Below are 27,612 nucleotides of genomic sequence, written 5' to 3' on the forward strand. Positions count from 1 at the left end.
AACAGAAAGGTGGAGTCGCCTCACACCCTAACACAGCTCCCTTTCCAAGTTTTGGACTTGGCATTTTGCCTTTGTCTGCTCCAAACTTAAACCACCAGCCTCCAAGGAAAATCTGGAGACCCTAGATGCACACTTCCTCAGATTCTATAATGCCTTTTCATCCACCTCTCTCTTGGAAGATTAGTGTTGACTAGAGGGGGAGACAGAAGACTGGTTGGATCTTGCACATTTAAAACCTACAAAATGCCTTTCATCTTGGGATCTCTAGACTTTACAAGCATTTATTTAGTAGCAAGTGGAAACTCCACAGTATTAGTCTGAACCTGTTGGGCATCAGTCACTACCATCTTTTTATTACATAAAGATGGCTACAGAGTGGCTCGTTAAGCAATGCAGAATAATGTGAAGCTTGCTTTAAATCTAAGGATTTTGATGCTATTTGAGCTCTTGTGCATTTCTAAACCCATGAGAAAGCTTTCCATACACTCTTCAGGAACTCTCATGACCCCTATAGCCCTTTCCTGCCTGTACACTTTCCATATTAATCCCTCTTTAGCCACTCCCCACGACAGTGGTGAAGACAAAAGCACCGGGCTTTGTAAGTGAGAAAAGACCTAACAGGACAGTGAGAGGCAGGAAAGCAGGAGATTCCAGGAAGGCTTTATGGAGGGAATCACATTTACACATCAGGATCTGGAGATACAGAGATGGGAGAGACAAGGATTTCTAAGTGAAGGACTAGAGGCTGGAAACCTAAAGAGGCCAATTCAAAGTTATCATGGTTTGAGTTACAGGATAGATGCAAGGGAAAAATGAAAGGTCAGAATGGTAAGTAGCTCAAGGTCAGTTCACCAAGGCCCTTGAATGTCAAACATGAATTTATGCTTTATTTGTACATGCTAAGTCACTTCAGTTGTGTCCAACTCTTTGCAACCCATGGGCTGTAGCCCGCCAGGCTCCTCTGTCCATGGGATTCTTCAGGCAAGAATACTGGAGTGGGTTGCCATTTCCTCCTCCAGGGGATCTTCCTGACCCAGGGATCAAACCTGCGACTCTTAACCTCTCCTTTGCTGGCAAGTGGGTTCTTTACCACTAGCACCACCTGGAAAGCTCAAGACTTCCTTATTTAACTTACCAGGGGTCGTACAAGTGACTGAGTCGTGTGTGGAAAATTTCTAAGAATCTGAGCCTGGCTGCTCACTCAACTGCCACTTGATATAAATTATTGCATTACAAAAAATCTTAATTGCAGAGGCAGACTATTTGAACTTCATAACTGATCAGATAGAGGGTAGGGGTTAGGGGGAAAAATAAATGTAAAAAAAATGCCGTCGGGACCTCCCCGGTGGTCCAGTGGCTAAGACGCCGTGTTTCCAATGCAGGGGGCCTGGGTTTGATCCCCGGTCAGGGAACAAGATCCTGCAGGTTGCAACTAGGAGTTCAAATGCTACAACTAAAGAATCTCACATGCTGCAACTTAGACCTGGCACAAATAAATAAAAAAACAAATATTTATTTATTAAATAATTAATAGTAAATAATGAAACTTTATATTTGGCTATAATAATAACCAAACAAATAAATAAATATTAAAAAATAATAAACCTCTTTGGATGACTGAGGGCACAGCACACTATCAAACAGCCACAGTCAGGAAGACCTACTGGAGGAGCTGGCAAGGCCACCCACGTGGAGGCATCCAGAAAGACCAAAGGTCAGGGAGGAGATAACAGAGGTAGAAAACTTCTGTAGGACAGTGAGGAATTGGACATCCCAGGGCTGAGTGTGAAGAGAGGTGAGAAGAGGGCGGATGACAGGATTTCAGGAGCGACATGTGAGGGAAGCAGAAAGACAAATCGAAACAGAAAGCAGAAGAGCAGCCAGAGAAGAAAATGGAGAGAGCACAATGTCAGGAAGGTAAGTGGACAGGAGGGTTCTGAGAAAGGAGATAGGATGTTAAATGGTGCACAAGGAAGGAAGAAGACCATTAATTAAGGCAAGGCCACTGGGCTTGGCAACTGGGCTGTCAGTGAGTACTTCTGCAAGAATGCTAGCAGGGCAGCGATGGGTGCTGGGTCAGACGGTAGCAGATCAAGGATAAGCAGTGGTGAGAAAGTAAGTGTTGGTCCTCCCTTATTGTGTCTCTTCTTTTGGCTTCCATTGCCACTGTGCTACCCTGATGCTATCTTTCTAGCCAGTCCTTCTTGGTGTCTTTGGGTTCCTCTTCCTGTCCTCTTAAGAAGAGTAATTCCACAAGGTGTAGCCTTGATTCTTTTCATTTGTTCAACAAATATTTATTGAGATCTACTGTGTGCCCTAATCCATGCCAGACACTAAGGGAGAGTGATGAGCAAGATGTGTTCAGGAGCCTACATTCTTGTAGAGACAGACAGACAGTCACTTTAATTCAGTTGCAGTAAGTACTCAGGGAAAAGCAAACAGTGCTCTGAGCGCATCTGTCAGGGGCCTGATGTGGCCTGGAGGTGCCCAGGAGGCTTCCCTGAGAAAGTGACCGTGTGGGCTTTCACTTAACACCGAGAGTAGCCTTTCTAATTCCAGGATGGCATGACTTCACAACTTTCAAAAAGTAACAACTTCACAAAGGTGCTTAGCTATTTCTAGGAAACAGGTCGCTGGGCTGAATCTCTAAGGAATCTTCCTGTAGGGATCTTCTCTCCAGTATTAGAAAAGAATGTAAAATAAGTAATAAGTTAAGAGATTTTTGAAAACTGTCTTTCATTTTGTTACTAAAGCAGTTCTTATCATTGATCATGAACAAACAACAGGCTCAATTTAAAGAATTAGACTTAAATCAGAGCTCTTCTCTGGGAGTGAACTGCAAGATGAGAGAGACAGTAAACGGTTCACTTGAATGGATGCAATGAATCCAAGCTGCAGAAGACCTAAGAGAGGTTCAATTTCTTTGAATTCTTATCTTCTTCCCTTAACTCACAGATACATGTAACCAAATATTGGATACATGTAGTTGCTGAAAGCTTTTCTGAGGAACATCTTGATTTGGCATATATACTTGGCATAGAGATTAATTTTATCTGTGTTTTTAAGCTGCTTCCTCTGAAATTAAGCTGATATCTTCTCCCTTAATGTTTTAATTAAAGATTGATTAAAATTAAGAAGTGTCTCTATCAAAGATGCTGACTTGGTAGTTGCCATTATATGGTAACAGAGGAAGATAACATGGTCTATGCTAAAGCTAATTAGGCCAAGGACCCTCAGATCATTAAGTTGATCTGCTGGGTAACTCTGAGTGACTGCGGAAGTCACTGAGCTGGTAATGGCTTCTGGTTAATTCTGGTTAATGACTTGAAAATAATACCGATGTGTAGAGCATAGAAGCCAAGGTCAAAATGGTCTCAGAGAAACCTGCTGGCTGTGGGATTCTGAAATGAATGAATGAATTTAATAACCATGTATGTGTATGTACGTGTACATACAGTGTATTTAAAGCTGTGTTAAGGAGTCATGACCTAAACCTGTTTATGTATTGCTGGTCTGGGGCTGGCAATGAGCTCCACATTTGTTCCTCAGAGAAACTGCTCAGGAAGGCCTTTTGTCCATCTACCTGTTTCACTGCTGTCATCAAACTAATTTAGTTTATCTTCATCATTTCCTTTTTTTTCAAGAAGAAAAAGAGCTAATCTAACTTGGTGCTGGGTCTTAGATCAAATCTTCTGGAGAATGATCAGCTGTAGGCAAAAAGGGAATAACTTATGAAAAACATTTCATAATGTTATAATGTGTGTATTTGGATAAACTTTCTAAAGTAAAAGAATATTATCATTGAGCACTTAATATCTGCCTGGTGTTTTCATCTACATCACTTCATTTAAATTTCATAAAGGCCCTAAAGGTAGGAGTTACCATTGCTCACGTTTTATAGCAGAAATAACTATACAGAGAGGCTAAGTAATTTTCCCCAAGGTCACTCAGCTAGTAGATGATTCAGCCAGAATTCCAAGCTGAGAACTTCAGACTCAAATTCATATTCACTTTTCCTCACTAAGCTGATAGAAGTATGAAGACTCTTCTCGCTGTCATTGTAAATGACCATGACTCTAAAGTAAAGGGTAACTACAAGACGGCATTTCGGAACCTGCTTTCTTCAGTTGCATCCAAAGTAGCAAATTTTCAAATTTTGCTTATTTAGGCTAATACTGAAATGAAATTATGTTCCTCTAACATATGCTAAGTAGGAGAGAAGGAAGGGAGCCTGGAGGCAAGATGGAAAGGTGAGGAGTCCAGGCTAGGATGAGGATTTCTCAGAACACACAAGGATTTAGCTCAAGTGTTGCAAAGTAGATGGCATTTTGAATCCCACAGCTTACATGGCTTATGAGAAATAAAGAGCATTCACTTAGTCAAATATTCACTAATGTCCAACTATGCATACATTCATGCTAACTACTTTGAGGGACACAAAAATGGAAACATTAAGATGAGGGATGGGACACTGCATATAATCAATAAATGCCAAAATTAGGCAGTAATGATAAAGGCTACATGAGTTACACATATTAAGTGATTTAAGAGAGCAGGAGAGGTGGTGAGCTGGGCTGGAGGGGAATCAAGGTTTTGAGGAGATATGGGACTTCTGCTAAACCTTCAGGTATGAGTAGAAATCAAATAGGTAAAATGCTAAGGAGTGTTTGGGGTAAGTGGATGGAGTGGATGGTCTACATAGGAAACAAGACTGGATAGACAGTGGGGATCAAAAATGTAGTTTCTCAACTGACAAAGGATTAATTTGCAAAATATACAAGCAGCTCATACAACTCAATGCCAGAAAAACAAACAACTCAATCAAAAAATGGGAAAAAGACTTAAATAGACATTTCTCCAAGGACAACATACAGATGGCTGACAAACACATGAAAAGATGCTCAACATTGCTCATTATTAGAGAAATTCAAATCAAAACTACAATGAGATATCACCTCACACCTGTCAGAATGACCATCATCAAAAAGTCTACAAACAATAAATATTGGAGAGGGTGTGGAAAAAAGAGAATGCTCTTGGACTGTTGGTGGGAATGTAAATTGATACAGCATCTATGGAAGACGGTATGGAGATTCCTTAAAAAAGTAGGAATAAAACCACCATATGACCCAGCAATCCCATTCTGAGGCATATAGCCTGAGGAAAAGACACATGTATCCCATTGTTCATTACAGCACTATTTACAATAGCTAGAACATGGAAGCAACTTAGATGTCCACCGACAGATGAATAGATAAAGAAGTTGTGGCACATATACACAATGGAGTAATACTCAGCCATAAAAAGGAATGCATTTGAGTCAGTTCTAATGGGGTGGATGAACCTAGAACCTATTATACAGAATGAAGTGAGTCAGAAAAGAAAAAGATAAATATCATATTCTAATGCATATATATGGAATCTAGAAAAATGGTAATGAAGAATTTATTTACAGGGCAACAGTGGAGAAACAGACATAGAGAATAGACTTATGGACATGGGAAGAGGGGAGGAGAGGGTGAGATGTATGCAAACAGCAATATGGAAACTTATATTACCATTACTATATAAAATAGACAGCCAATGGTAATTTGTTGTATGACTCAGGAAATTCAAACAGGGGCTCTGTATCAATCTAGAAGGGTGGGATGGCGTGGGAGATGGGAGGGAGGTTCAAAAGGGAATATATGTATACCTATAGCTGATTTATGTTGAGGTTTGACCAAAAACAACAAAATTCTGTAAAGCAATCATCCTTCAATAATAATAAAAAAAAAAAGGTGTGATAGGCACAGAGAGAGACCAGTTCTGAAGATGCCACTGTTTAATCCATTAGATCTGGGAGGAGGATAAGCACTCACAGAAAGAAGGTTGAGTACAGACAGAAGCTAAGGGAAGACCACCTTGGAGGCTTCAGTTTTAAAAGGCTACAGCATAATTTATGCCTGTTTTTTCCGTGGGAACCATGTGCGTACACGCTGGCTGTCCAATCACGCTAGCTCTCTGCATTCCTAACAGAGGATCTTTTGTTCCAAATAGCAAGGCTCAAAAGGGACGGAGTCTGATAAAATCACACTGAGGTCAGTACTCCCAGCTGGTGCAGGGCTTATGCCATTCCATAACACACCCTACAGGAAGCAGCTTGAGATACACAGCTGACTGACTTCCATAGCAGGAGTCTTGTGGCAGGCAGGGTGGGGTGGGGACTGGCCAAGCATGGAGGGCATTCTTTAGCCACTGACTCAAATTAGTTCACCAAGATCCTGACTTGATCTAACAGATTTGTTTAAATCACTCTCAGAACCAACACATTTTTTTTTTTTTTTCCACTAAAAGGAAAACCACAAAGTTTCCCCAGGCAATGGGACTATTTCATCAGTTAACTCTTACTTGTCATGGAATCTGAAAAGGGCAAGATTCCAAAATCCCCTGTATTTCAAGAAGTGGGCTGAATAATCCTTTGTTTTAAGTAGCTATTCTGTGTATTATAGGAAATTCAAGCAGCACCCACTAGACGCTTGGAGCAGCCTCCCCAGTTGTGACAGTACAAATGTCTCTAGATGTTGTCAATGTCCCCTAAGGGCCAAAACTGCCTCCCCTACCCTCACTGGGGGCCACTAGTCAAGCATGAGATTTGGTGCCAAATATCTTTCCAATCCCAGCTCTAACGTTTACTTGCTATGTGGCTTGAACAAGTTACTTTAACACCTTCCAACCTCAGTTTTCTTATCTGCAACTAGGATTTTAAATGTCTGATTCATGGAGGTGGGGATGGGGAGAAGTTAGGATTGGAGATCATTTAGACTCAGGTCTCGCTTACTGTTCTTGCCTCTATGTCCCTACTACTGCAGCTCTTCGCACCTGTTTCTCATGCTGCACTGCTAACTAGAGACTATCTGAGATCCAAGCTTGCACGAAGGACTGACCCAGAGCAAGTGCTCAGTAAGGATGGACTGAAAGGAATACAGAGCCCCTTCCGCCTGACCTCCCCGAAGGGATCCAGGGACCATCACCTTGCAGCTCTTACTCTCATCCCTGACGGCTAAAGTTGTGAAAGGTCCACATTTCAAATCACAGGACCGGTGGTAGGAAAACAGCTTGTAAAGGTTCAGGGGAGAAGTGTATCGTGTTACTCTTTCACAGACAATACCAGACACTGGTATCTGAACAACACCCCAGGACTGGCAGTGGCAACATATGAAGGAAGGTGGGGAGGGAACACATTCTCCCCACAGCGAGGCTTTTCCACCCAGGACAGCTGAGACTTGGGACGAGTCCGTTTGGCAGGAGACAGCCTTTGTGCAGTGATGTTTTGGTGCAGTGACCTGACCTGACCTGACTCCCTGTGGGACTGATTTTATTCCTGGTAAACCAACCACCTCTAACAACACAGTGCCTTTCAAAGCAACTCATCTCACTTCCTAGAGGCTTACCTCTTATGGCCTGTGTGCCAGAGAGCTCGTTGGAAAGTGCCCAGGACTAGGCTAAGGCTGAGGCCACTTACCAAGCATTTCTAGACACAGCGAGAAACAGCCCCGTTCTGCAAGCCGGTGCTTATCTCAATCACGTCCACTATTCAAAACTCAGTGACAAACCCAAGTTCAGCACAGGGTAAATTCTAGTTTTTCTGGATACCCGTGTTTCCCATGATGATCAGTCTTAGTTGCAAATGCTACATGCTGACACTATGTGTGAAGAATTTCAGGAAACTCAATTGAAACTTCTCAGTCCTTCCTTCTGGTTGAGGACATATTCATTTGTTGCTTTAAAATCTTCCCTTGCTATCAAAATTTCCAGCCGGATTTTTGTGAAATTCATCAACACTCTCTTGATGCCCTTCCATCTGATTTTACTACCTTCACTGAGACGTGAGGCTCCTTCAAGGTGATGTAATGGCTACAAGCTTGGGGTTTTGTCTGTGGTGCTGATACTGAAAATACTAACGGCAATACTTTAAAATGGGGCTGGAAAAAGTTCAACATGAAGCTAACTTAAAGGTCTTAAAGGCTCCTTCACCTTCTCCCCACCCAGCTGCAACAGTGGGGGTGGAGAGGATTATTACACAGCATTGGAATTCGTGGGTGGGGGGGGGGGGTGCAGAAGGAGATGCGCACATAAGGGTTATAAATATCAGCAGCCAAACCGTGAGCTCCTGGGCCGAGAACAACTGACAGTCTGTAGTCTCCCCTTAAAGGCACAGAGCAAGGAAGCTCCCTGGAGTATTTCCACAAAGGAAGTTTCTCTTCTTCACAGAAACGCTCCATCAGCTGAACACCTGCATCAACAACTCTATGCAAAAGAAACCAACCGCAGATGCCAGGAAAAGTGACGAGGAGATTTTAAACCAGACAGAGATTAGCACCAGGAAAAATAAAGAATCCAGGGCCCGGCCTAAGGGAAAGCTGATTTACAGACGGGTATTGCTGCTTCACAGTTATGATCAGATTACCAGAAGGTGGCTTGCTACATTAAGATTTACCTTAATCAACGAGCACCTTTTCCAACTGAGTTCTAAATTATCCACAGAGAGGTGGCAATTTTCTCCTGCCTCAGGCAGTGGTTCTCAACTGAGGGGGTTTTTCCTTCCAGGCATCTGACAATACGCAGTGGCATTTCGGGCTGTCACATCAGGGAAAGGCTGTTCCTGGCATCGAGTGGGCAGATGGAGATCAGGGATGCGGCTGAACAGTGCACAGGGCAGCTGCCTACAACCAAGAACTGTCCCACTCCAAATACCTAGAGTGGTCAGGTTGAGAAACGTTACTCAAGGGCATTCTTCCTACTTCCTTGGACCCCAGTTTCCATTGGCGTTGTCGTTGTTTAGTCCTGTGCTGTGCTAAGTCGCTTCAGTCGTGTCGGACTTTTAGCGACCCTCCAGGCTCCTCTATCCATGGGATTTCCCAAGCAAGAATACTGAAGTGGGATGCCATTTCTTCCTCCAGGCTATCTTCCTGACTCAGGGATCAAACCCCATCTCTTGTGTCTCCTGCACTGGCAGGCGAATTTTTTACCACTAATGCCACCAGGGTAGCCTGGTTTAAGGAAGAAAGAAAAAACCGACACAGGCCAAGGGTCAGCACAAAGTAGGGTCGGCGGGGGTAGGGGGGGTGTGTGTCTACTCATCTTATCTTGGCTGCTGCAAAGCTGGCGATACCTAAACCTCCGGAGACAGACAGGTCATACCAAGTGTGATTTCCTTTCTCTCCAAGGGCAGGCAGATAATGCTAACCTCCCTTGGTTTCCTCTCTGGTAAGCCTAACTGGCAAACACTGCCCTGTCTTTGTAATTATTTGAAAAGGAGTGAATATCCATCATTGTCCAAATTGGCAGTCTCTCAGCTCCATGGCAGGCCCTGTCCTCCAAGAGTTTTTACATGTGCTCACAGGGAAGCTTATGCTTGCTTTCCATGAGGCCAAAAAAAAAAAGAAAAAAAAGAATCCAATGAACAAGTTTATGGGGCTTTCTTGTTCTGGCTTCACAGTAGGATAGAGGTCTCCAGACACAGGCTGCAAAGGCATGCAGTCCCTGACCCTGGGCTCTGCTTAGCCTCAATCAAGACAGAACGGTCCTAAGGAAGCCTGCGGCCTCACCAACAGCCCCTCAGACCCAAACCTCCACACGTCCTGACTGAGAGGCCGCTGTGGGTCCTGAGGCGGATACAAGGGAGGGGCTAGTGTGAGACTCAGAATGATCTCAGTTCTTGATTACAAAACCTACACAGGCAATTTCAAAACATCTTTGTTATCATCAGACTTCATAGATTCCTTCTCCATATCTAGAGTCTTTTTCTTTCCTTCCTAGAAAGGTCACCCTGAGGGAATTCTTTGGCTTAAGTTTCAATGAAATAAAGGTCCTTCCTTTCTTGTTAGACTCTAGTTATGTATATATTTAATACAATTCCTTTTTCTCAATAATCAGAGACTCTCTTGTTCAGGAAAATGGAATTTCCTGAAGAGATTAACCAAAGTCTTTTCCTTCCAGTTTCTCCAAACATGCTCACTATTTTCCTTTGTGGCTTTCTTCCTGTTTTGTGGAAGACAGAGAAGCAGAATGCAGTAAAGTGTCTAACTCAAGAGGCTTGAGGTCTCTGCCTGTTTAGTGGGAAAGGACTCTCTTCCCTTCCCATCTCATGGGTCCTCGCTGGCTGACCAGATTCTATCAATTATTCAGAAGCAACTGACGGAAAAGTCTTTCCTAGGAATAATGACTTCCAGTTTTTCACATTCATGTAAGAAGCAAACCGTTTTCTCCAGAGGCCAACTGCCTTTCCAAGCATTTATCAGCACTGCTGCACGGCAAGCCTGGGGTCCTCCACAGACCTGACTCATCTGTCCATTCCGACCATCCCCAGTGGAATCAGCAGGGTCAAACCACAGCCCGCATTTCCATCTCACAGAACCATACTCTTCTCTTCAGCAGATCCTGTCCTGAGAGCATGATCCCATTATAAAAAGAAAAGAGATGAAAACTTAAAACGAATGCTGTTTTTTAATACTTATCTTCATCTTTGTTTTTCCTTATTAAAAATAATTTGAATCTGAAAGCCGAATCACACTACATGCATCTGGTCTGCTGCTGGGGTGAGGGAAGATGAGTCTATCGCTGGAATACAGAACACATTAACCCAGGAACTCGGATCATGAAAATGACTCAGTCCTCAGAACGGGTCCAGAAAGAACTTCCCTTGGCTCAGCCTCTTGGGGACTGTGAACTGAGACACACAGCTTTTCCCTTCTCATTGTTTTCACTTCCCATGAGTTCAGCATGAGCTCAGCCAGGACTGTCTTCCTCCCCTCCTGCCTCAAGACCTTTGCCGGGAGGAGACAAAAACTCTTCCCCAAGCCCTTGCCTTGGTAAGGTGGATCTGGGGAACCAGGCTGCTGATGTGCATCCCCATCTTGAGCAGGGTACACACAGGGCATGCAGCTTCACCACCCTCCTTCTCACACTCATCTTCCGGTCTTGCCTTGTCAACACCAGCTCCCTGCAGATACACATGCTGGCCCCAGCCTTCACAGCCACAGTGCTGGTGGTGGGAGGCTTCTCAGAAATCAGTTAAACATGTCTGCTATACCAAGCAACTCAGCAGCTACTGAACCCTGAGTGCTGCTGGGCTATATGCTAGGATACAAATAAAATACAAGGATGTCCAGGAATTTCTTATAAGCTTTCAGCAGCATCACAATTCAGAATGTCTCTAGAAACCAAGGATTAAATGAACAGGAAACAATTACTTGTACTCAAATCCAAACACTGTATATGCTTGCCTGTGGATTCTTTTTAATATCCTAGGTCATATTTAATGCAATTTTAACAGGCTTGTTTACTTTGTTTTCAGCTCACTGAAGATCTGAAGGAAGAGATAGCCTGCTCAAGACAGTGAAAAGTAATAGCAGTAAGAAATAATACCTGGTATCAGAGTAATAGGGGAAAAAACAGAAACTACATCCCCCCAAATACACACACACACACCTGGTATCAGAGTAATAGGGGAAAAAACAGAAACTACATCCCCCCAAATACACACACACACACACACACACACACACTCGAACTCAACCAGTACAGCTATCAGAGGCCCTTCAAAACAGAACTTAAATTGCATGGTAATTTAAGAACATTTAGTACAAAGTAGCCCCAATGTGTCTCATGTTCCTGAGGATATCACCACAGTGGAAAACAGTTACAATCTGTTTAGTAATGTTAACCTGCACTTGTAAAGAAAAATTTACAATATAATGTAATGTTTGGGAAATTAGCCAAATAAGAGTTAAAATAATTCCATATAAACCAGAATCTTGGTTTGATAAAACTATAGCTTGGTGCCTCAAAGGATAAACTTCAGTTTTCTAAAAAAAACCTCATTTAGTTGATTAGACAATTGATTCTAATTAACCTTGGAAAAGATTCTTGAGAGTCCCTTGGACTGCAAGGTGATCCAACTAGTCCATTCTGAAGGAGATCAACCCTGGGATTTCTTTGGAAGGAATGATGCTAAAGCTGAAACTCCAGTACTTTGGTCACCTCATGCGAAGAGTTGACTCAATGGAAAAGACTTTGATGCTGGGAGGGATTGGGGGCAGGAGAAGAAGGGGACAACAGAGGGTGAGATGGCTGGATGGCATCACGGACTCGATGGACGTGAGTCTGAGTGAACTCTGGGAGATGGCGATGGACAGGGAGGCCTGGCGTGCTGCAATTCATGGGGTCGCAAAGAGTCCGACACGACTGAGCGACTGAACTGAACTGAACTGAACCTGGATTCAAGTAAACCGGACCCATCCAGCATGCCTATAACAGCGGCTCTGCTTTCGGGGGGCTTATGCGGAAGAGGGAAGAGAAGCCCGTGTGACCCAGCAGGACAGGCCACCTGGCCACTGATCAGGTAGGGCCTTTCCCCGAGGATAACACCTGGGCTCGTGGGTTTGGACTTTCCCTACCTACCCTTTCCTTACCCAGGGCCTCGAGAGTCCCAGCTGTGACAACCAGGGCTGCCCCTTACACTGCACTGTAAGGGGGTCTTCAGCCAATGTCTCGCCTTAGTGCTGAACATCCCCTCGCCTCGAGGGGTCCTTCTGAAACAGCCGCCTGGATCTTGTCTACAAATTTGTGATCTTTTTCGGGACCATGTGGCTCTGATCTGGTATCATACCACCTTTTTCCATCCATATTTTTAATAGGAAGAATCCTGACAGGCAGGGACTGAGAGAGCAAGTCTGATGGCAAAGCATTTCTGTGTAAGTAGGAACCATCGCCACTGGTAATGGGAGTCAAGCGCTGGAAGTACCCTTTCCAAATCTACTCCGAGAACCAAGAAGGAAAGAGCAGGCACACAGGCCTCCAGCAGGGGAGAGAGGCCCTTTCAGGTAAGTCTGGGGTGAAAGGCTCACCCCAAGCAGTGAGAGCCGACACCCAACAGGCCCAAGTTCCAAGCCCAAACCTGGCAAATTTGCACTTTTGAGTCAATTCCTGTCTTCTTCCCCTGGTGTTTTAATAGAGACTCACAAAAGTTCAGGACTGGGAATTCTGACTCAGGCAAAGAATCAAAATACTTTTGCAATTAAGGTTGTGCTTCTCAAACTCTCCTACATGCAGAGAACTTGTGTTCTTGAGGAGTCTGGGGCATAATCTTAAGCACTACTTGCTACAAGTGGAAAATTTCTTTGAAGTGTTATGTTTTGTGTTAATAGTTCACGAGGATTTTTCATTTTCTTTCAAAACACATCAATCATGTGTCAGTAATTTTCCCTCCAAATCTGTGAAAAAAAAACCCACACTTTAGGAAGAAGAGTCCATGTTTATCTTATGGGTTCCTATACCTCCATCTGAAAAACAGAGCCCTCAACCAACATTCACTGCTGTTACAAAAGTTAGTTAATGTGAACTCTCAAGAAATCACAAGAGAAGATTCTTAGAATAAGAAATAAGGTTCAGTCTGTCTATATCCTTAATCGGCTATAAACATTAAAATAAATTAGAATAGAGGAACATTCAACCCAGATGCTCAGAAGTGCAAGAGACTATTTAGTCTGCGAACTGTGGGCTCTGGTGTGACAGAAGTGAGACTAATGAACCCAGAGACAGCCGTGAGGATGCGCACTCAATCGGTCTCCAAGTTACAAGAAAAGAAATACATATATCAGACAGGAAAAGGTAAAAAAACAAGGGCAAGGCTTACTTTAAAATCTGCTAATTGTTGGTTGATGACATCCACCTCGGTCCCCACGACCCACTGGAGGGCCTCCCCCTCCTCTGCTGCTGTGGTCATATCATTGAGCGCTTTCAGCTTCTGATAGAAGTCCTCCACGCGGCCCAGGGTCAGCTCCAGCTGCTCCTGCCGAGCTCGGCTCCTCTCGGTAAGTTTGCTGCACTGTTTGCTCAGGGCTTCTAACTCCCTCTTGAGACCCAGCAGGTCCAGAGTCCCCTCTTCCTCCAGCATTTGTCGGCACTCTGCTTCTGAGGCCTCAATGTCCAGCTTGAGGGCTTGGATCTTGTTAAGGAACAGCCGCACATCCTCAATCTGGGACTGGAGGCTGTCAGTGTCTCGGCCGATAGCACCCATGCCATCCAGCTCATCGTCCAGGTCTGCCAGCTGAGAAAACATTTCTCGGACGCGGCAGTGAAACTGGCCAATCCCCTCCAGCTTGTTCTCCATGGCCATGCAGCCACTGTTCACTCTTTGCTTCACTTCTAGGAACTCCTGCTGGGCAACCTCGGCTTGATGGAGAAGCTGGGAAGCATCAGATCCATCAGGGGCATCCTCCACCAGGCCCCGAGTGAAGTTCCGCAGGTAGTCCACCTGAGGCTCCAGGGTCTGCAGCACTTCCTGCTGGGCTCTCAGCTTCTCTAAGTTCTTGTTGCTGCAGGCTTGAGAGCCGAGGGCATCAAAAATCTCAAGTTGGTGTTTGGCCCCTTCGACTTTCTTTTCAATATTCTTAAAACTTTCCTGGAACTCCTTGAGCCTCTGAGTCATTTCTTCAAGGGACCCTGTTTTGGCCTGTAGCTCTTCTGTGATGGAATCCATGTTCTGGTTGATACCAGCCTTCTCATCCCGGATGTCATCCTCATCTGTCTCTGAAGAGTTGATCAGAATGTCAGCAGCACTGTTCAGGATTTCCAACAGGGAGCGGCGCTTCTCCACCTCACTCAGCATAGCCTTCGATCTGAGGAGATGGGACTCCAGCTGCACGGGATCCAGAGTGACCTGCAAGTCAGACATCTTGGCCTTACAATCTTCTATCCATGGCACCAGGTCTTCCACGTGCCACTGGTATTTCTGAGCCTTCTGCAGACAGTCCTTGAGCCTGGACTGTCTGTCTGCAGTTTTTTTACTAAGCTCTTCCCAGTGGCTCTTGAGCTCAACCAGCTGGTTTTGTAGAGTCTTCTTCTCTTCTCCAGGAGGCACAGAAAGCAGCAGAGATTCTCCTTCTGCCACAATCACCTCGTAGGAACCACTGTGCTGGTTAAGGCTCTTTTGAAACTCTTCATTCTCCTGTAGCTGAGACTGTAGCTGCTCCAGCTTTGCAGAGATTGGGCGGTTTTTTGCTTGCTGGCTTTGTTTGTCATCCAACCACGTTCTCAGTTCATCAAACATTTGCTGGAACTGCTGGGTGCTGGCAAGAGCTGCCTGGAGTCTGTTCATGCGATCAGCTGAAATGAGAAAATCAAATTTAAATCATCAAGTCTGAACATGGCATTCAAAATGTTTCCTGGGAGTATATGGTCTAATTGTAGGAAAAGGAAACTGATGCTAACCAAAGAAAGGTCTACCTAAAAAAAGCAGAGCTACGTTCTTTCATATACTGTATCCTATTCAATCCTCACATCAAGTCTATAAGGTGATCTGACTAAGACAAGTAAACTTTTAACTTCTAAGCTGGTAAAAAGCCATAAATGTCTCCAGATAAAGAGACAACAAATTAATAACAAAATTTTTCTTGAACAAGGCCATCATAAGAAGTCTAGAACATGTTCTAATTTTGTATATATGGTATTTATGCATGTACACATAGAATATTAATGAGTATTAATGAAAGTATGTGTGTAACTGTACCTATAAGTACATCTAAGAGCATGAATCTCTACCTGCTGGCTGGATTTATACCAGCACTCTTATCTTTAGGGTCACGGTATGTAAAGCCATGTAAAGTCATTGCTCGTGACCAATCAATGTGTGATGACCTTGGCAGTTCTCACTGTAGCTGGACAAAGGCGTAGGGTCACACCGTTCTGAGTCCAAAAGCTACTTAAAGGTCACCTTAGATTCTTGGGACCACGGATCCACTCCTTCTTTTGGCTTGCCAACAATGATGGCAGCAGTGTGTTCTTCACCTCAACTCACCTGCAAGGTCTTCTAAACCTTGGAGGGGCAGGGCAACAGTCTCCAAACGCTTCTTCAGCTCATCCTTGAGGTACTGCTCACCAATGAGCACTGACAGCTCATCGCAGAGTGTCTGCGCCTCCTTAATCTCCTGGTCTAATTGCTCCACGTCGGATCGAATCTCACTGGTCTCCTCCAGCTGCTGCTTCACAGCCTCGGGTTGGGTGCTGATGGCCGACTGGCCACTCAGTCGCTGCCCAACTGCCTTTACTTTCTCTGATAGGTCCTGCAGCAGCTCCTGGTACTGGGTGCTTTTGACAACAGCTTGGTCAATATGGTTGGAACGGGCATTGAGTTTGTCAGTCAGTTCAATCCATTTCTCATTGATGCTCTGGAGCTCCTTCTGCACTTGGCTGGTGGAAGCAGAGGCATCTCCAGGGCCTGTTAGGATGCCCTGAGCTGCCTCGTTCAGCTGCTCATGCTGCTGCCTGCGTGCTTCAAATTCCTTCAGCATAAACTGTGATAGAAATGACACCACAATGTTTAGATAGAAAACAGATCCAAAAACAGTGTCAAACACAAACTGATTTTAGATTGTGCCAAGTAGTGCCAACTCCTTTTGAAAATAAAGCAGAAAACTCCAAAGACCAGGCTACTGAGAAAATGTAGTATCACTTTTAACAGCTGTTTAATTAAAAAAAAAAACAAAACACAACAACTTATTTTGAAAGGATCACCGATTGTGTCTCTTTTATTTCTCTTCCTTATTTGTCCTATAGTGTTTCAACATCAGTTACTAAGGTCCGCCTTGGTTGGGAAAACAAAGTTTGTTGACTGGATTGGCACTCGTAAGCTCTGCCAGGCAAAACCCAGGCGTCTAAATGAGGAGCTTGAAATCCTGGGTCCCAAAGTGAACTATGTTACTGGCAGAGCTTGCCATTTCAGCTCTAAATGCCCTGTTTTGCTTATTTCCTTTCTCAAATTTCCAACAGCACATATAAAGCTATACATTATAATAAAGCACAATTACATAAAAAGCTTCTTTAAAGCAAGTACTATTCCTTTTCACTCTTTTCTGTCCACTGCTCCACTCATCAAAGAAGTTAAGATCACAGGTTCTGGAGTTAGACCTCTGGGTTCAAATCCTAACTCCATCACTCACTAAGCTGTATAAACTTAGGCAGGTTTTTGAAGAGTCCCCAGCCTCCTTATCTGTAATATGAGGATACTAAAGTACTTACTTGGCTGTTGTTGGGATTAAAAAAAACTTATGGAAAGTACTCAGCACTTACACTGAGTACTTTAAATATGCCAGGGCCTCAAGGACTAACAGACGTGTAAATAATGAACTATAATAGAATGTAACAGAAATTAAAATGCTAAACTGCCGACATGAATGTGGAATTGTAAAAGCAGGAAGTAAAGGTGCTTAACTCCTCAGGGGGTGACAAGCACAGAAGACGGGAATCAGGAAGGGCTTCCAGGTGACACTGAATGGCACACAAGTCCTCCCATGAAACAGAGAGTGAGGCTGGTCAGAGGGCCGGGGGCCGCAGAGGTGCGGAGATCCCGAGGTCTGGGAGTGCAGCGTGCTCAGGGAGGAGCTCCTCCTGGGGTGGGAAGAAGCCCGGGTACGTGGGAAAAGAGCTGGCAAGACAAACTGGCACTAGACTGTGGAAAGCCTTACGCACCATAATGAGCAGGTATTTGAACTTTGTTCAATAAGCAGCCAAGAGCCACAGAGGCATTTTAATATATTCAGATATATGATTTAAGAGGATAACTTGATAATTGTGTGGAGGATAAACTAGACCAAGAAGCCCTTTAAGGGGCTGCTGTAATGGGAAGAGGCCCGAGATGCAGCCTACTAGCATGTAGAGTGGAGAAGAGAGGCTTAGAACAGTGGTTCTCAAATTGGGGTCTGGAGGCCCCTGGGAGTCCCAAGCCCTTGCATGGTATCAGTAAGGTAGAAACTACTTTTATAAATACTAAGATGTTGTCTACCTTTTACGATTCCTATTTTCTCACAACATCGGCTATCACAACAGACTGAATGCAGAGGCAGATATGAAAATCTATGGGACTATTCTATTAAGTGAGACATTAAAAAGTTATTTATTTATTTATTTTTGGCCACAGCTTGCAGGATCTTAGTTCCCTGACTAGAGTTTGAATCTGGGCCCTAGGCAGTGAGAGCACTGAGTCCTAACCTCTGGATCACTAAAGAATTCCCAAGTCAGACAACATTAAAGAGATTTGCAAAGATATAAAATAATGCCATTCTCATTCAATTTTTTATATTTTGGAAAATATTCTTTTTGCATAAAAATGTTTATCTATGTTAGTGTTTATCTATGTTAGTGTTAAAAAAGTAATTTATAAATGTACATTTTAAAAATTCCTCAGTGTTTTCATACAGTTAAAATGAATAGATATCAGTAGATGAACACAAGCTTTTCGGGATCCTCAATAACTTTTAAGATGGTAAAAGGATTTTGAGAGCAAAATGTTTACTTTTGGAATGGAAACCAAAGGATTAGAAAACCACTGGATTAGAAAATTCGTAAGTAGACTAAATAGAACTTGGTAATTAATTGGAAGCAGGGGCTAAGAGAAAGGGTTCTTTCAAAAATTAGTTTTAGGGGACTTAGTGGGTGGTGAGAAGATACAGAACAAGTTTAGGGAAGGATACAGAACAAGGAAATGTTCTAGGCAGGATTTCATCAGAAATGACATAAGGGACCAGCCTACATCTCACAGATCCTCAGGATCTCAGGTCCTGAGGTCTGATCAGCAGAAAATCTTTAAGTAAAGCCAGCAGATATAAAACCCTGCATGAAGTAATGTGAATCACTACCACTGGGGATTGAAAGTAAAATATGATTCTAACATTTAGTCAGAAGTTCCCATTCTACCATCTGCTCATCTTACTGTGCCTCGGTCAACAATATCAAAAATACAGTTATTGAACGTTTGCTATTTGATAGGCACCATGATAAAGACCATACAAGCATCTCATTTAAAGTGAGGAAGTAGAGACTCTGAGAGGTTAAATGACTTGTCCCGGGTCATGTGAATCTATCTGTTGAGAGCAGCATTCAAACCCAGGTTCGCGTGCCTCTGAGTTCTTGGCTCGAAAGCTGTCAGGAACTGCTCACCTGGACCTGCTGCTTCTGTGCGTTCAGCATGTTGGGGTCAATAGACAGGGGGCCCAGCACCCCCATCATTAGCTCTTTCTCCATCAGCCAGGGCCGGAGCTGGGATTCTGCAGCCTGGAAGCAGGCCAGATGACTTGCAGATTCCTCCAGCTGCCTTTGCCGAGCCATTGTCACCTCGGTGGCCCTTTCCCATCGGGAATCTGTAGAGAGGAAATGAGAGAATGGATTCCTTTATCCTCATCAGCCACTAGCCTGGTCCCTAATATTCTACAGGAAATGACCCCTGGAGCATTATTTAATTTTTTTAAGTTAAAAATAACCTGCATTTAATTTTAACTAAAGTCACAAACAGTTTTGATTCATGACTGTGGTGGTGGTTATATGAAACTACCCATGGGATAAAACTTCAGAGAAGTACATACGTACACAATACATGTAAAATACCTTATGCAACATATATATTATTTTATAACCTGTTTTTAAACTTACTAATTAAGAACAGGACATCTTTCATGCCAATCAGGTTTTCATACCAGTACACATTCACCTACATCATCTATAGTTCCATAGTAGGAGTATAGCATGTGTGCGTGGGTGTTAGTAGCTCAGTCGTGTCCAGCTCTTTGTGACCCCCATGGACTGTAGCCCATCAGGCTCCTCTATCCATGGGATTTTCCAGGCAAGAAACTGGAGTGGGTTGCCATTTTCTTCTCCACGAGTACAGCATAATTTATCTAACTCCTTCACTGAATGTTTAGGTTATTTCCTGTTTCTAATTTTTATCATCAATGCTCTCTTTGTCACAGAAAGACTGTCCGTTTGACTTGCCCGAAGAAGCCAAACTTCTGACACCTTGAGTGGAATCTCTGAATTTTTTCCATGATCAGGGTCATTCTCTAACCCTACCTGCCTTTCTTGCTGGCTTATGACAATTAACAAAAAATAATTCTTGTTTACTGGATGTGCTGAAAGCCTATATTTGTTTGAGGACAAGCAATTTAGTGAATTTGTAACACCCCTGTGATAACATACTGAGCTCCTCTTGCATTTTCTTCCAGTTTTCTGCTTCTTGTGAGTTGGGATATGTTATCAGTAATCCAGCCAGGGCTTCCTTTACATTTTGGACTTTTGGAGAATTCTGTTCCAATTCAGCCAGGAAGGCCTAGGAGAAAGAACATCACACACACCATGAGATTTCTGGACAGGAAACAAAGCTTGGAGTTTAGAGGAAATGATGGAAAGATGGGGCAGCAATTACAGGCTCAACTTCTGATTCTCTCCACGACTTGTTTCATGACTTTAACATACCTAACCTTTCTGCCTGAATTTGTACTTAAAAGGAAAAGCTAGATGGCAAGATCTGAATTCCTTTTATGTAACATACATTAGTAACTATAGGAAAATAACTAATCCCTATAAACTGAAAGTGTCAGGAATTGATCCTGATCATGATGATGATCACGGTGATCCTTATGTAGTTGTAAAAGTTGATATGCTAGGCTCAAATGGAATATTCAAATTTGGGGAGAAAGTTGTTTCCTGAATTTTTCACATGGTCTTATTTCTTCCACCATTTTCTCTAGTCCTACATGTCAATCTTAAGAATGAACTGCCATCATGGCAGTTTAGATCCCTCTAAATTGTGCTTTGATGGGATGTTTTGGCTACGCCATCACATAGAAAATGAGATCTCATTCTCTGAACTGATGCTTCTGAGGAGGGCTATTGTCCTTATTCTCCTTCTGCAAACGGATCTGGTTTTGTTTCTCAATCTGATTTGTAACAACTTCTAATTTCATTGGCAAGAAAGTTCTCTGGGAGAATTTACGCATACTAAGCATTTGCAAATCAAACACTCCGCTCATTATGATGGGGTGGTTGGCCATGTCTCCTTCTCAGGCCCCTGGGCTCAGGCAGGAACACTAGTACAACAGCCCTTTCCTCTTAGTATTGAGATGCAGCTATTGTGAACACAGTACCTTGTTAGACTCAGCCTGGGTTCTCACTGTCTCTGTCTTGGTTGGAGATGAAGAGGCGTCCATGCCTTTCAGGACTTCCTCTTTTGATTCCAGCCACTGCAGCACCGAGCTTGCCTCCTTCTGAACTTCTTGCATTCTGCTCAGGACAGCCTGAAGGCTTTCCTGCCGTTCCCGAAGCAAGCCCCCAAGTTTCTCATATTTCAAGTTTACATCTGACATGTCACACTGGATTTCCGTCAGATCTAGCATCACAGAAACAGAAATCAGACTGGGAATAGCTCTCAAGTATCCCCACTGGTTCCTCACTAAATTATTCATCAGGATTAAGTATCTCTCCCACTCTTTCTAGTGAACTAGAGATTATCTTCCTGCTAAATCACATAAAAGTTCCTGTTTACAAACAAAAAGCAAAAGAGCTCTCATTCTGATTTTGGCATGACATACTCACATGTATAAATAAAATAATAAAATACTAAGTAAACACAGGAGCAGCGAAAGTAAAGAGAGTGAGGGATCTGACGCATTCTTCTACTTCTTTTAACTACAAAGAAAACTTGGTGGGGAGTCTCAGGGCTAGATTAGACCACCTCTAGTGTAACTTATTTATAATTCAAAGATTTGCATACATTTTCTTCCAAGTCTTTTCCTATTGGTCTTATCTAGTGGTCCAGTTTATTTGCTTGTACCTTTATTTCACTGCCTGCCAATCGGTTTTAGCCTTTAGCTAGCAACAAAGAGGCATCATGGTTACTTCTCCCCAGATTCTTACCCTTACAGCCCATCCTAGCAGCAGTCTTTCCACACATATGGAAACATACACAGATGCAAACACGAACACTGTCCTAACACACCCAACAAAGAGGCACTGTTGAAATGGCATTCTCACCTTTGCAGGTGTGGTATCCGTTCACACTGCCTACAGAGCTTCCTACAGAGGGCAGTATGGAACCTGAGCAGAAGGACAGAGAGACAAACAGGGCAAGACAAAACGTGTTAGGAATACATACAGGCACCGAGTTTATTCTTTGGCACTCACTGTAAGCTCAGGTATCAGGAAGTTAACACAGCACAAGACAACATACTCGTGGAAAGAGACAAATCATTTTAGCTGCCAGGCAACACTGTCACTAGGGGTGATTCAGCTCCTTAGCAGTAATGATTACTAATCCTTTCTAGAGGAAATCCAAATTCCTTTCTTAAATCTCCAATTTGAACTCTTTGGACTCTGCCCTAATTTTGTGAAGCAAGTATTTAGCAGAGTGACTAAGTCTCGAGACAAATATCTGACATACTTTGGAATGAGGATTTATAATATAGCCAAAAAGGTTCGACTTTAACATCAATGTTGTTCACCATAATAAAAATAAACAGTAAGTACAATTAAGGACATAAAAAGCAGCATTCTTTTAGTAAAGACATAAAAGTGAGCCCTTCTTATATTGTTTCAAAAGATTCCCTGTCTTTTTTTTTTTCCATGACTTGCTGCTCCCCTTACCCCACCAGAAAACAGAAATTCTAAGTGCCAATAAATCTGGCTCATAAACATTCCCATAAATTCTGTTTAGGGTCGTTGGTTCTGTTTCTAATTACCACAGTTTGACCTATATTCTCTCCAAGTTGATTCCTTACATTTCAGGAGTATCTCAAGTAAGTAAAAACCAGATCATGCAATTACAAAGATTATAAAGAAATGTGAAGAACAGTCATGACATAATGTAACATTCCAAGAGCTGACTAAGACTCTCACATGCACTAATTTCACTGTGGAAAAAGTGATGTGTGAGGTTATATTAGAAAACAGTGATTGCAAAATTTTTAAATGTTAAAATTATTGTATTTTCAATTAAAAAATAGATCAAACACAAAGATCATATTCCACTTCAGTGTGGTGATGGCTAAAAAGAAACTGGACTAGTAATTTGAAGAAGACAGTCTAGACAAGACCGTCACTAACTCAGTACATGAGCCTCAGTCTGTGGACAGACTTCAGGATCTTCTCTGGGATATGAAGATAATCTTGTCAGCTTCCATGGGGTTACAGGTGAGAGGTAGTGAGGCAGTGTATGTGAAAGCACTTTATGAAGCCAAAAGAGCTCACAAACGTAGGGAACTAGAACATTCACGCATTTTCAAAGATGGAAGAGAACTTTAAAAGCACTCAGGGTAGTGATCTTCACACTGGTTTTCAAAATAACTAAAAAGGTGCTTTAGGGACTCTGTAAATGTTTGGTTTAACTTTAAGATTCAGCATATATTTCTAAGTACTTAGAAATGTCAGTAAAACATGCACGTTCTATCACGGTGAACACCACATTAACCCAGTAGATACAGTCAATTATTGCCTGGAAAAATCCCATGGACAGAGGAGCCAGGTAGGCTACAGTCCATGGGGTCGCAAAGAGTCAGACACGACTGAGCGACTTCACTTCACTTCACTTCACTTCATGCTGCTTTTGGGGGGGAATAAAGGAGCTCCTGCACCTCTGTGCATACATTTAACTGCTTTCTGAGGGTCACTGATGGGAAAAATTATAGTTCTTCTCTAACTCTTTAAAATATTCAATCTGACACATGTCCACTCATATACAAAGAAAAACATCTATAGCACATGTGTATTACATAAAATGACAAAAAGGCTCAAAGCAGGCTCTCATCAGGTGGAACTGTGTAATAACAGAACTCTTAACACTTCGTATAGTATAGTGAACTTTAAAAACTTTTGCCATCATTTGCACCTATTTATCTGTGTGAAGCATATTTTTTTGATACAGTGCAACCAAGAAAAAAATGGAGAAATAATCAAATAATGAAGCAGTCATTCAAATATTCTTTTCTTTCCTTCACATTTCTATATTTACTAAGATAACCTTAATATTCATTGATGAATTGATGGATTTTATAATATATAAAATGCTATAAATTTACTTATAAGGGAAATTCATGCCACTAAAATATTTTTATTTGTTTTGTAGAGTATAGTTCTATAGGAGATTTAATTTTTAAATAGATGCTAGTAAAAGAATTTGACAATCACTGATCCATTTCAGGAGTCAGAAAGCGTTAGTTCACCAGCAGATCTGTCCCTCCACCTGTTTCTGTATACAAGGCTTTACTGGAACACAGCCACACCCATTCATTTATATATTGCTTATGCCTGCTTTTGTGCTACAATGGCAAAGACATGTAGTGTGACAGAGACCATATGACCCACAAGCCTAAAATATTTACGGCCCTTTATAGAAAAAGTTTGCTGGGTGATGTCACAAAAGTCACTGAACTTAGAAGTTTAAGTGTTAGAAAATAAAAGTTACCAATTCCCTGAAATGCTGTCACTTCTAGGTTATTCCAGACATCTTTAAAACTTTAGGATACAAAAGGAAACTAGCCATTCTCAGGGGGAAAAGAGAAAGCATACTTCACTCTTACTATTTAAGGGACTATGGGAATGCATTAACACAGTCTGGTAATAAAATCTAGGAGATCCCAGTTAACAACCAGCAAGTGACTGTGAGCTCAGGATGCATTTGTCTGAAAGACTTAATTTGTAGGCAGAGACTATTCATACATCTGGGCACACTCTTTGTATGCACTTCCAATAAGTATACCAGTTTCTGGTGTATCAATGCTGACTCCTAAAAACCTAGCCTCTCCCAAGATATGCTTATACCGCTGACCCCAATTTAAAGTTAATGAATAGCCACGCTATTCACATATTTAGAAGAGGGAAATTCCTCAAGATGGAAAATCCTATTTTAATCCTTCTATGTTCATTTGTCAGTTCTATGTGGGCCACCTAGTCTCTTTACTTTCTCCCATCATGGGAAGAGATTCTGTAAAATGGAGCAATGTTACAAAGCAAAAGGGAAAACAGATCAGGTTGAGGGGGAAGACTGCCTCCTTTGTGAAGCCTCCTTTGTTCTCATATCCAACCTTGATTCTAACAAGGGGTCATCATCAAAGGCCAAAGGAAAGAATGATGTTTATTCAATACTTTTTCAAGAGCCTGCACTCACCGGTCTTGGCTTGAGAATCAGGTGCTGTGATCTCCATGATGAGATTTTCTAAAGAAGTACCTTTACAATTGATTTCCTCTACCAAAGTCCCCTTACTTGTCCAGTCATCTAGGAGACTCTGTTTAAAGAACAAAATAGCAGAATGTAGTATTTGGAGGCTTTCTCCTCATAATTATGGACACCTGTTCTACATAAACTCCCCCAAAGTTTTGATAAGCATTAAGTAACCATTTTCATTTATTCAGTCATTTCAAGAACTTGGTTTAGCCAGCTGGAAGACTCAAGACCTTCTCATTCATTCATTCACTTATCAAGCAAAAAAAAATTTTTTTTGAGCATTTATTATACACCAGGCATCATGCCAAACGCTGGGGATACAAAATAGGATTATGACACAGTTCCTAAACCAACAGCTCAGATTATCAATTATAATGTGATAAATGATATTACAGAAATATGGAGAGCCACTAGACTCTGCTGCTGCTGCTACTGCTGCTAAGTCGCTTCAGTCGTGTCCAACTCTGTGCGACTCCATAGACAGAAACCAGCCAGGCTCCCCTGTCCCTGGGATTCTCCAGGCAAGAATACTGGAGTGGGTTGCCATTTCCTTCTCCAATGCAGGAAAGTGAAAAGTCAAAGTGAAGTCGCTCAGTCGTGTCTGACTCCTAGCGACCTCATGGACTGCAGCCTACCAGGCCCCTTCATCCATGGGATTTTCCAGGCAAGAGTACTGGAGTGGGGTGCCATTGCCTTCTCCAACTAGACTCTAAGGACACAAAAGGAGACACATCTAACTGCCTGAAAGGAGGAAAGGTTGGCATTAAGATAAAGAGTTTGCCAGGTGGACAAAAGGAATACTATGCATTAAAGAACATAAAGGAAATGGTGTTGGAAGGTAAGATGACGCGCTAGACACTGAGATGTAGAGAAATACACAGAATCATAGACTACACTCTGAATTTTCAGGGGAACTTTATATTGGGTTTGAAGTCAGAGCTCTAACCATCACAGAAAGCCATTACGAAACAATGACATCTGCTCTAAGACAAAAGTGTCCAGTAATATTGTCTCTAAGCTGTGAACTGCCTGCTATAGAAGTAGAATTTTACTCCTTTCTCAGAAAGGATATGATCCTAGGCTTCAACCCCTTCCTCCACACTGAATTCCTACTTAGTTTGCTTTTGACTTAAAGCTGCAGAGCAGCAGCAGCAAAGACACAGAGTCATGAACATCTGGCAAGCTCATGCGCCGAACTTCAAACTTAACCTTGTCAGTTCAGACTTTGTCAGTTCTTTTATTAGTCACTCTTGATTCCAAAGAGCCACAGTTCTCAAACTCTGCACTGACTCATAGGATATTTTAAATTTTTGAGGGAAAAACAGTGACATCTGTTGGACACCATGTGAACAACTACTGTTAAGCTGTTTGGTTCTGACCACTTAGCAAGTGAGGTTTTTTAGGTTTTGTTTTCTCTGGCCTTGAAGTGCCATGAAAAATGTCTTGAAACATAAAGGGCACCATGAACCAAGAAATCAGGGAACTCTGTCCTAGGGAACTCTCCACAGCAAATGCTCCTGGCACCCTCTCTGTGAAAACAATCAAACTCTTCCCTTTCATCTATTCAGGATAAATCCTGTTTTACTAAGAAAATAAGGACAAATGCATGAGAGTTAGATGGAGGCTGGTTTCAATACAAATAAGAAACATGTTAGAGGTGCAAACAGAGCTGGATGAAAATGAATCAAGATGGCAGAGAAGAGATTTTACAACAGATGGGAGAAAGGTGGATACTACCCTTGTCGGTGTCTTTCCACCACTGACTCTAACTTTCCCTTAATTAGTTATGGAGAAATTATCTAAATTTTGTGATCACATGTCTGGTCACTTGCTCCCATATAACTGTCTAACACACGATGAGAGTGTAAGCTTCTCAAGACTGGACTCTGATGACCATCTTTCCTATGGCTTACCACAGCATGACAGGCATCCCCCTAAAGAGCTGAAACTTTATAGATATCATTCCCAGATTTTTTTTTTTTAGTAGATGTTTTGGTGCTCAGTGCTTGGACAGGGGTAGGCAGAACTCACATGAAGAGCATGGAGGCACTGCTGTTCCGATACAGATGGACAACTTGGGTTTCTCACACCACTCCCCACCACAGAGTGAAATGAGTACACACTAGCTTCCACACTGCTGTCTAGCCTGACTCCCGGGGATCCTTTTGTTCACCTACCTTCAGGTGTTCAATCTGCTTTTCCAGCTCTTTAGTACTCATGAAAGTCTCTGCAGGTGGAATATTCCCTTCAGTTTCCTTCAGCCATTTCTGGAAAGTCCTAACCAGCTTCCGGAATTCATCTAATTGCTCCTGGCAAGACGATGCATCTTCCTCTCTGTCAAGGGAGACATTCTGTTACTTGCCAGACGAAGCTTTGTAAAGAAGTCAACTTGAACTAAAACTAGGTTTGTTCTAGGACTCTAGGCATCAGTTTCCTAACAGGGCCTTCCCATCTCATAATCTTTTCCATGGCAGCTCGGGCTAAACAACCACATATAATGTAGGAGAGCATCAAACTGAGGAATCTGTTGCCCTTGTTTGGACATTTCTGGGGAAAGGAGTCTTCAATCTTACTCGAGGCTAAAG

General features: G+C 42.6%; 1 protein-coding gene across 2 annotated transcripts in view; it reads right to left on the reverse strand.

Moving 5' to 3' along the window:
- MACF1 (microtubule actin crosslinking factor 1) overlaps positions 1 to 27,612 on the reverse strand; it is a 340,095-nt gene that overhangs the window by 71,365 nt on the left and 241,118 nt on the right. For both annotated transcript variants that reach the window (XM_068966665.1, XM_068966664.1), the window contains 8 exons: positions 27,205 to 27,361; positions 24,971 to 25,088; positions 21,844 to 21,906; positions 20,958 to 21,199; positions 20,011 to 20,140; positions 18,979 to 19,178; positions 15,842 to 16,337; positions 13,679 to 15,150 (listed from right to left, as the gene is read on the reverse strand). In XM_068966665.1, the coding sequence (XP_068822766.1) occupies positions 13,679 to 15,150; positions 15,842 to 16,337; positions 18,979 to 19,178; positions 20,011 to 20,140; positions 20,958 to 21,199; positions 21,844 to 21,906; positions 24,971 to 25,088; positions 27,205 to 27,361 (2,878 nt within the window). The remainder of the gene's footprint in view (positions 1 to 13,678; positions 15,151 to 15,841; positions 16,338 to 18,978; positions 19,179 to 20,010; positions 20,141 to 20,957; positions 21,200 to 21,843; positions 21,907 to 24,970; positions 25,089 to 27,204; positions 27,362 to 27,612) is intronic.

The sequence above is a fragment of the Capricornis sumatraensis genome, chromosome 2 (genome assembly GCF_032405125.1).
Source record: "Capricornis sumatraensis isolate serow.1 chromosome 2, serow.2, whole genome shotgun sequence".
NCBI classification, from domain to species: Eukaryota; Metazoa; Chordata; class Mammalia; order Artiodactyla; family Bovidae; genus Capricornis; species Capricornis sumatraensis.